Raw genomic sequence first — 9,788 nt, 5'->3', positions numbered from 1 at the left:
CTTTCCCTCCACCTACTACTTGCAGAAAATGTCCCTCAGGATGCAACTATGATACCTTAGATAAAGAACTAGTAACAGCTCAGGCAGGCTGGCAGTTCCCCTTGTTTCTAGTCTGAGCTCTCACTCACCAATAAGAATTTAGTTCCTCAAGGCTGCTAGGATCCTGAACCCCTTCCCCATTGTGGCTTGATAGTCCCCTGTTCTTCCAACTTGACTGTGGCTGGAAACAAACATTGTTTTTGTGTCACCATAAAAATGTTTATGGCAACACAAAGGCTAAGCAGACAGACCTCCATACCTCTTGTTATACTATAAATGCCCCAAATTTGTGACCATGACAGAGATCAGTGGTCTCCAATCTTTTTAAGTAGGAGATCACCTTTGGCACTTAAAAGCAACCCCAGATCTACTGTGCGCTGCCGCCACCCCCATCCCACCCCCCAGCAGGTAAATTGGCAGGGGCAGATCAAGGCAGAAGGAGAAAAAATTATTTGAGGGCACACCTCCCCAGCAGGTAAGTCCCACCTGGCCAGGGCCCCCCACACCTTCCCTCTGCTCCTGCCTCTGCAGCACTGTCCCTCACCACAGGGGCCTTGATCTAGCCCCTGCCCCTTCCCTCCCCCACAGACTGACCTGCTGGGCTGGGGCACATGCGTGCATGCATGTAAACACTCAGCCCCCCACCTCAGCCTTGGATCAACTCCAAGAGGCTCTGAGATCAACCACAAGAGGCTCCAAGATCTACCAGTGGATCGAGATCCACTGGTTGGTGACCACTGACATAGATGGTATGAATTTGCATTGCTATTGTGCAGCAGACAACTGTTTTAAACCTGGAAAGTGTAGGCAGTCCAGAGCTGCCCATGCCCTCCAGCTGCCCTGGACAGAGATACCTAGAGCTTCAGAGGCCCAATCCTCTGCTCCTCAGGAATTCCCATTCCCCATTCCCATTCCCAGGACATACAGAATCAGGCCCCTGAAATCTCAGAAGCACCTGCCCAGGCTTCCTGGCAAGGGATTCCCTGGGCATATATCTTGCTGCTGCACCATGTCCTGACATGTCTCTGCAAATGGGAGAACCCAGGGTGTCCCCATTTGTAGAAACATGTCCTTGGGGAATCCATCTTGGGGCATGTCTCTGCAAATGGGGGAAAAACAGATTTCCCTGATTACAGAGGCATGCCCAGGGATTCCCCAGGAATGCTTCTGCTAGTACAAAAAGGGTTCCCCTTTTTGCAGATGCATAACCTGTTGTCCCACAGGATCCAGCTCCAGCTGCTCCTAGGAGAGGCAGGGGAGAAACCCTATGGGACAATGCACAATGTCTGTTTCAGCCACTGAAACAGATCAGCCATACTGGGATATATCCCAGCACAGCTAATCTGCTTCATTTGATGACACTTATTTATACCCTGTATTCTAGTCTACTACACTAGTGTCTGAAACAACAAAGACCTATCCAGCAACTAGTTCTTTTATCCTTCATCACACCAGCTGAACCCACAGGTATAGGCACCACTGTCAGGCATATCAAGTCAGCTATGTATAAAGGGTCCTCAGTGAGTTTGAGACCAGTCCAGCCACGCTACAAAATTTGCTTTGGGGCTCCTCCTAAATTAGAGCATATTTCCACTTGCATCTTCATTGCATCTCGTGTCCTTTTAGGGATTCAAAATTGGCCTTCTTAATAGTTGCCTTGGACTTACTACAGGTCTGGTATTTGAACATCTATTCACCAACACCCAAGAGAAGACACAGCCAGTCAAAATTGAACCTCAGAAAATTTTGATTGTTTAATTATTGGTAAAATTTATCTGTTTGTTATAATAAAAACTCCAATAGCATAGTAGGCTGTATTAATAAGAGTGTAACTTGCAAACCAAGGGAAGTGATTATTCTACTCTGTTCAGCACTGACATCACCTGGAGTACTCCATCCAGTTTTGGGTGCTGCACTTTAACAGAGATATTGACAAATCAGAATTCAGCAGAGAGCCAAAAAATGAGGTCTGGGAAGTAGAAGGAAAGCCTGAAAGAACTTGGATTATTTAGTCTGGAGAAGACTGAGGGAGAATTTGATAACAGTCTTTAAATGGGTGAAGAGTGGTTATTCAGAGAATGGTGATCATGATCAACTATTCCCTGTGGTCACAAGGGAAAGGACAGGGAACAATAATCTTAAATTACAGCAAGAGAAATTCAGGTTGAATAGTAGGAAGGATTTCACTAAGGGCACTTGTACACATGACAAAAATTGGCCATTTTTATGGTTTAATTGAATCATGCTGTACACATGCCTGGGGGGGGTGCGATTTAAATGAGTTTGCTATGTTGCAAACTAAACCACATCACGCGTGTAGTTTAGTTTGCAATGTAGTGTTGGAACAGTACAGGATAGGGCCACAGGCCCGGGCAGCCCTGCACCCAGCGAGACTGGGGCGTGAGGAAATGGACTCACCCAGTTCAAACCACTCAGCAAAGGTCATCCAATTCTCTCCTGCCACATCTTGGTGTTGAATGTTTATTTGTCAGGAGGTGGTCTAATTTGCTGTGTGTTGGCCTGAATGTGCAAGGTCCCCCTCCTCCTTAGGGCTCCTACCTACCCTACACCCCATCCAAGCACCACCCAACTGTAAAGCTCCATGGAAAAAAAAAAGGATCAGGCCCCTCACCATTTTTTTTTTCTCAGCAGAGCCTGCTCACATGAGCTGCCGCTGCGCCGTGCAGTACCTGAGCTGTGGGGAGGGGGGCAGTCCTTCCCTCTGCAGCAGTGGCACCGCCCCAGGGCCACCCAGGCAGAGTGCTGTCTATGTGGGTGCTGCCCCAGCTTGCAGGCAACACCCGCCAAATCCAACTTCTCCCCAAGCCCACTGTGGAGGGAAGGACTGGACCCCCCACTCCCCCCCTGCAACTCAGGGATTGCACAGCCCAGAGGCAGTTCACACGGACAGGCTCCACTGCGCGGGTAAAAAAAGTGGTGAGAGGCCCGATCCTTTTTTTTTTTTCTGTGCAGCCTGCCCACTTCTCCTGTGCATGGGAGGTGAGCTGCAGGGGGCCCTGGACCTTCCCTCCATAGCAGCGGCACCCCACAGCCAGTATCCACCCACTAGCAGCCCACCCAAGCAGCCCTGGGGGGCACCACTGCTGCAGAGGGAAGGACCAGGGCCCCCTGCAGCTCAGGAGCCACTCCACCTGCCTGCAGCTCATCCCTCGGTTGTGAAAGAGCTGGACAGGCTTCACAAGTAAAAAGAAAGAAGGATTGGGCCCCTCACCATAATAGTGACAGAAGCCCCTAAATTAAAACAGTGGGCTTTTAATCATCACAATTAAAAACCCACCATTTCAATTTAGGGGACTAAATCCCTGCCACGTGTACAAGTGGCCTAAAGGGGCAGACAGACGTGCAACTCCCCCACTGTAACTCATAGCACTTTGCAGGAAGCGCTATGAGTTAGAGCAATCCCCCAGGCTCAACAAACATTCACTGTTGGGTCCCAGGTTTTGGGGGACTCAGCTGCAATTAGAAGCAGCTGCAAGTCTGCAGCTGCTATCCCAGAGCTGTGCACCTCCCACTACCTAGGCTCAGTTCTGTCTTCAGAATGGGAGAAGGGGAACGGAGAGGAGGGGGTTCAGTCGGTGGGGGGGGAGGGGTTTGCTGGCACTGGAGGACTGAGCAGATGGATTGGAGCCGAGGGGGTTTCCCAGACTGAACTCCCTGCTCCTGGTGCATGCAGACAGACGTTAATGAAGGCACTCTGTTTTGCAGCATCTTCATCTGAACCTTTATGCAATGAGAATTCAGATTGTCACAGGATCGGGCCCTTTTAAAGCACTCTGCAGCTGTACACTTGTGTTTGGTCATAGCTGTAAAGCACTTTCAGGGGCCAGATTGGGCCAAACTTGTCACTTCTGTCTGTGCCTTAAGAGGGTGATTAAGCACTGGAACAGGCACCCTAGAGAGGTTGTGGAATCTCCATCCTTGGAAGTTTATAAGATCAGGTTAGCTGCACACTTGTCTGGGTTGGTTTAGACAGGAGTTTGGTCTAGATAGCCTCCTGAGGTCCCTTCCAGCCCTACTTTTCTATGATTTTATGAAATCTGCCTGCCGCAACCTAACAAGAGACCACCAAGCCTCCATAGCGCAGTTCTAGATTACAAACCACTGCTTTGTGAAACAGAGACAAAAAAAACCAAACAAACAAACAATTCAGGAGCTTAAACTCTGCAGAAGTCCAAACTCTGTATTTTGATTTTTGTTTCAATGAAGAGATACCCCATCTCCAATTTTCGTTAGTGTAGGTATTTGTTTGTAGGAACAGCACGTGCAATGGTTTCCTAAAAGTCAATGCCAACCTGTCATCAAAATAGTCAAACTATATTTTTCTGGATTAAAAAGTTGTGATTACTCAAAAGCTATTACTGTATATGATTCAACCATCAGCCTTGCATCGAGTCTAGAAAGATCCTATGTTAGGGCATGAAAGGGACAAATAAGAACTACCTCAAAAATGTGTGATAATAATGGTGGAAATAGAGCAGTGCAAGCACTCACATAGCTTGACTCCCTGCAAATGAACCTGAAAACTACACTGCTTCCATTGGATGACTTCTCTTGTCCAGGATATATGACCAGGCTGTGGATATCAGTCCCCTTTCCCAGCTAGGTCAATGCATGCTATTGGCTAGAACAGTGTCTGGAGACTTAAACTGAAAGAAAGCTGGCTCTTCCTCCAGTCCTCTTCTTACAAGATTGGCAGAGTTATCTCTTCTAGTGTCAGCTTGATAATTTGATTTTTCTGCTGTTTTAATTTCTTAATTGGATGAAATGAACCTACTGAATTGATCTTAATTGTGACTTTAATTTGATTCTTGTGTTGTTCCATTTAGTAAAGTAATAGTTAGGTCTGTTGTATGTTTGTTGACTCTTTTATAATAAAATCCATGAAAATGAGTAGGGCTGCTTTATTCCATCAAATCACAGCATAGGATGCAAGCACAGAGGGCACTGAGATCAGCTTTTAACCACTTATTGGTGGCCCCTTCCACCTCCTTGAAGGGGCTCCCTACAGTCTCCTCCACTGCTTCTTTATCCCCAACCTTGAATCCTCATTTGTTGCATAAGCTCTCCCTGCAGAGATAGCTCCTAACCACACACCCCATGCTGACCATAGCCTTAGGAGCTAACAAACTCAACATGTTTCACCCATTAGGACTGTGCCCTGAATTTTGACATGAATTAAAGAAACTGAGATAGACAGAATTTTTTACATTTTTTGTCAGTTTCCGCCGATGGAGACAAGATGTGGATACCCAAGGCAAACCCATTCTTTGGCATCAGTAGCATAACTAGGGTAGGGCAAGTGGGGCAGGAGCCCAGGGCATGTAAGGAGGCACCCTCAAAATAGAAGGCGATACCTTAAAGGTCCCTTCCACATGCCTCCTCCCTTCGACTCAATGCTTCTGAAACCCGGTGGGCACACTCACGTCCCACCCCTCCACCTGTGCAACACCTTGCAGCCCTGCATTACTCCTTTCTCTGCACCCCCTTCTGCAGTGCTTCAGCTGCTGTCACACGCTCACCTACACTACCATTTGATTCTGTAAATTGCCTCTTAGCATATGTTTCAGCAGCAGAGTGCATGAGATGGTAGCCCCCAGCAGAGCTGGTAGGGCTGGGGCTTGGTGGAGAGAAGGGGGATACCCCAGCCAATGAAGCACAAAGGGTTAGGGGAGAGCAAAAGTGCCCACAAGGTTTGCAGGGTGTAGGGCAGAGGTTGGCAACATTTTTTGGGCAGAGTACCAAAAACACTTGCAATCTTGACTTGTAAGATCTTGGCATGCCAGAGACAGACAGTTGGGGAGCCACAGGAGGCCTGATCCTTGTGGCAGCACAGCCCTGGCCTCTTCCCTGTCCATCTACTCCGAGACAAAATGCCTTCATGTACCATGCACTGGCACCTGTGCCAGGGGTTGCCTAAACCTGCTGTAGGGAGATCTTACCTGTTACCCTTCCACTCAGCATACAGAGCTTGCTTGCTCACAGGGGAATCAGTAGAAACACTGTGCCACAACCCAGCTCTGAAAAGATGGCCAGTATGCTGAAAGGGCAAGGGACTCCAAGAATCATGCATCATATCCTATTAGCATGCAGGCATGTGCTGCCACCTAAAAGGTGCAGAAAATCTTGCTGCTTTCTAACTAGGGTGCTCAGTGGCAAGCAAAGTACTCTGGCAAAGTTCTCAATCCACACCTGAACTCAGTATACTAAGAAACCTGCTTCTGCTTTTAAATTGATAGATTCAAATGGAACCATAGAACGTAACCAACTGAAGAGCTTCCCACACACAAACACCCTTCAAGCACTCCTGAGGTGCCCCACCCACTTCTGCTCCTTGCCATGTTGTGTGGATTTTGTTGAAGGAAAAGGTAAGGTCCCAAGGGGCACGGACAGCTTGCAAGAAACAGAAACAGGCTCAGAGAAATGGACTGAAACACTAGCATAGCGGTCTGCTCCATCCCATTCACCTTCTGCAGCTCACTGAAGGCTCCAATTCTGCTGAGCACCGCAGAAAGAAGTAGCAGAAAAGCACTGAAATATCTCTGGGGTGTACTTGGTAGCCACGTTGGTCTGAGACAAAAACATACAAAAACTATAGTTTTTTGTATGTCTTGAAATATCTCTAGTACCCTCTGCTGACCACCTATTGCAGCATTATCACTGAACCAGATATATATGCCATGGGTCAGGTTAGGAATGGGAGCAATTCAATCTTCCCAGTAAAGGAAGATCATAGGGTAGAGTATTCCAAGGGTAGCAGAGAGCAGTTTCTCCTGTGCTGCTGAAAGTCAGGTATGCAGTAAGCAGCAGCACGATCTAGTGGACTAGGACAGAAGCATTTGGTGTGGGCTGCAGCTAAGAGTAGGGATGTTGACTAGGATAGGCAGATGTCTCTGTTGGAACTAAAAAAACCTGGATTACTGATTAGAGGATCTTGCTTTTCAATTCAAGGTCAAACCAATCACTATATTTGGGGTCAGAAAAGCATTTTATCCCAGTCAAATAAGTATGGATTGTGGGGGGGTGTTGCCTTCCTCTGTAGCATGGGGCATGGTCCTCTTCCTGGGATCGTTCACGTGCGCCCCATAGTCGAGCAGGGGGGTTGCATAGATTTACAACGAAGTTAAACAAACGTATATAAATTGATTTACAAACAGATTCTTCCCCTGAGCAGGGGCTATGAAGGGTCCCCCCTTCCAGGCATGCTTTTCTAGGATTCTTTGACATAGGCCAGGAGGTGAATTTGGCAGGTCACCTCCTTTCTCTCCATCCATCAATTACGAGTATAGTCTACTTACACTGTAAACTCTGGAGGGCACGAACTGTCCTACACAGAAGTACAATGAGTGCTCCTTGCCCTGCCAATTTCATTCTCTTATTTCTCTCAATCTGTATGCAAGAAGAAAATGTGTTTAAAGGAGACAATGGCCCAGAGTAAATACAAGATCCCAGGACATTTATGGAACTGATTTTATTAAAAATAGAGCACTACTGGACTGCGCCTGAAATAATAGAATTGTTCTTCCATTTTATTTCAACAACAAAAATCCATAAGGAACTGGATTCAAGTTAACAGCTTCTCCTCGGTGGTTTTAGTAGTTTCAGGGTTCAAACCATTTTAATCTTCACATGGAGACAGGATCAGTAAGATTGACAGCCACAGCTGTGATATTTCAGAGGTAGCTCCAGAACAGTTTGCTTACATTTAACACTTTCTAAAAAAAATATGGAGTTCGATACAATTTTTAAACATACAGTATGAGTGGTACCAACATAAACTTAAATAAAAAAAAAAAAAGTTGTATGCAGACACACAGGAGCACTGTGTGACCTTGAGTCAGCTGCAAGGACAATAACCATTTTTCCATACTTCAAGCTAGGCTCCTGTTCTCAAAGTCAAATGTTTAACATAATCATTTTCCAGATCCATTCCACAGGTGAAGTCTGACCTTGGCACCATGCTTCTTAAAAGGGAAAAGCAACCACTGTCCATTTTGTGTTTTCATGTACCCAGCCTCCTCTTTGCAGCTCTTCTGTATTCATATACTATCCAGCTTCTTTAAGATGTAAGGAGCTGAAAGAGACAGGACAGCCAAGATATAAACTAAGTGCAAATGAGCAGGTTTATAAACAGCTGCAAGCCCTGGGCTGTGCGCGCACTGCAACCACAGCCCGTGGGGCAGGACCTATCTGAGCAGTGCTGCCAGGTGTACAATAATTATCATATCTGTATGATCATTCCAACCCTTGTACGATGTATGATCACTAACTGTTCAACACGCACGATAATTTTGAGGCAGCTCATCGATGCAGCACACGTAAAACCCACGTCACTCTCAAGGAGTCTAAACTGACTTTTGGGTGTGCTGCCAACCCTTTCTTGTGAGCTCACCTCAAAATAAAGAAATGCTTCAACTTGCACGACCCCGATCTCACTTGCTCACTGGCCACATACAGTGACCGATATGGAATCAGTGGGAAGAGGCTTATTGGCAAGGTATTTTCAGCAAACACGATCATTTGGGGACTTCCAATACGATCGTTTCGTACTTAACACCTGGCTGCGCTGCACAGGAGTTGCCCGGGCCGGGGGGGCTGCAGCCCCACGCCGAGCCCCGCGCACGTGGCCGCGCCGCCCCTTACCGACGCGCAGCAGCGCCACATAGATGAGGAAGTTGCGGACTGAGGTGAGCACATCGCGCCGCATCTTCCGCTTCAGCTCCTCCGGGTCCATCTTGGGCCCCAGCCCCTCGATGCGGAACATGCTGCTGGCGGCGGCGGAATCGCGCCGGGTCACACAACTCCAGCTCAGCAGCGCGGAGCTTCCTTCCGGGGCTGAGGCACGGCCCCGCCCACCGGCTACGGACACCGAGAAGGGACACGCCCCCCGCCCTTCGCGCCTGACGCAGGGCGGGGCAGGGCTGGGGCGTGACGGGGTCAGAACGCCGCCAACAGCGAGCATGCGCGTTAGTGTAGTGAGGCCGCTGCCCTCACCCAGAGTGGGGCGGGGTTGCGTGGTGACGTTCCCGGGTGGGGGCTTGGGCAGCGTGCGCCCTGCCACTGCGCCCGCGGGGCGTCTGCAGGTGGGCTGTGTCCTGGGCTGCACGTGGGGCACTTTGATGCGCAGGGAGGAGCGCCAGGCCCGCGCCCCAGCATTAGTACTAGCTCTGGGGCGGGGAGGGCCATTCTTGGTGCCCCAGAGCCAGTCCAGTCGCTCTGCAGTACAAAAGCCTTGCCCCTTTATTTGGCTGAACAGGCTTGCAGGAGGTGCCTGCAGTAAGGCAGCTTGCGGCCTGGCTCATAACGTCCAACTCCCGTCACCCTTGAGTTATGGCCACCTGATGTGCAAGAATTGGTGGGTTTAGGCAGATCCATGAAACGGGGCTGTGTAGACGCTCCTGGTCAAAGTCAGGCTCGTCTGGGGTTAGTTTAACTCAAGGAGGAACTGGCGTGCTCTGCCCTGAAAGGCATGTAGGAGCTAAACGAGCATGTGCCCCTGGGCCTGTGCTGGCTTTAGGAGTTAAGAAGGTTACAAAGTGGTTTAAACTAGGGTTAGATTTACACTTTGACTCTTCGGGGGGGGGTCTGCAAAAAAAAGTCTGGTTCATCGATTAAGAAGTATACCTATGTGAAGGAGCAAACCGATCAGAGCCGCCCTACCCCCTTCCCCAGGTTATGGTTTTGAAATCTTAAAGGGGGTTCTCGGCTTGCCCCCCCTCCGCCGCTCCCTC

At 48.7% G+C, this 9,788-nt stretch overlaps 1 protein-coding gene across 1 annotated transcript; it reads right to left on the bottom strand.

Annotated features, from left to right (window-relative positions):
- Nucleotides 1-7,496: 7,496 nt before the first annotated feature.
- Nucleotides 7,497-8,927, bottom strand: TOMM5 (translocase of outer mitochondrial membrane 5). Its single transcript, XM_006021463.2, has 2 exons — nucleotides 8,701-8,927; nucleotides 7,497-8,131 (listed from the first exon to the last, which is right to left on the bottom strand). The coding sequence occupies exons 1-2, from the start codon at nucleotides 8,819-8,821 to the stop codon at nucleotides 8,097-8,099; spliced, it is 156 nt and encodes a 51-aa protein (XP_006021525.1). The 5' UTR covers nucleotides 8,822-8,927; the 3' UTR covers nucleotides 7,497-8,096.
- Between the last annotated feature and the right edge of the window lie 861 nt (nucleotides 8,928-9,788).

The sequence above is a fragment of the Alligator sinensis genome, unplaced genomic scaffold (assembly GCF_000455745.1).
Source record: "Alligator sinensis unplaced genomic scaffold, ASM45574v1 scaffold434_1, whole genome shotgun sequence".
Classification (NCBI taxonomy): Eukaryota; Metazoa; Chordata; order Crocodylia; family Alligatoridae; genus Alligator; species Alligator sinensis.
The sequence above is the reverse complement of the archived record's forward strand: the minus strand, read 5'-3'. Positions and strand labels throughout refer to the sequence as shown.

Excerpts from the sequence above, each read along its gene's own strand:
- TOMM5 (XM_006021463.2), bottom strand. The coding sequence starts at position 8,821 with ATGTTCCGCATCGAGGGGCTGGGGCCCAAGATGGACCCGGAGGAGCTG. Across the intron at positions 8,132-8,700 it reads TGTGGCGCTGCTGCGCGTCG|CTCCTTACATCTTAAAGAAG; the intron begins GTAAGGGGCGGC and ends TGTCTCTTTCAG.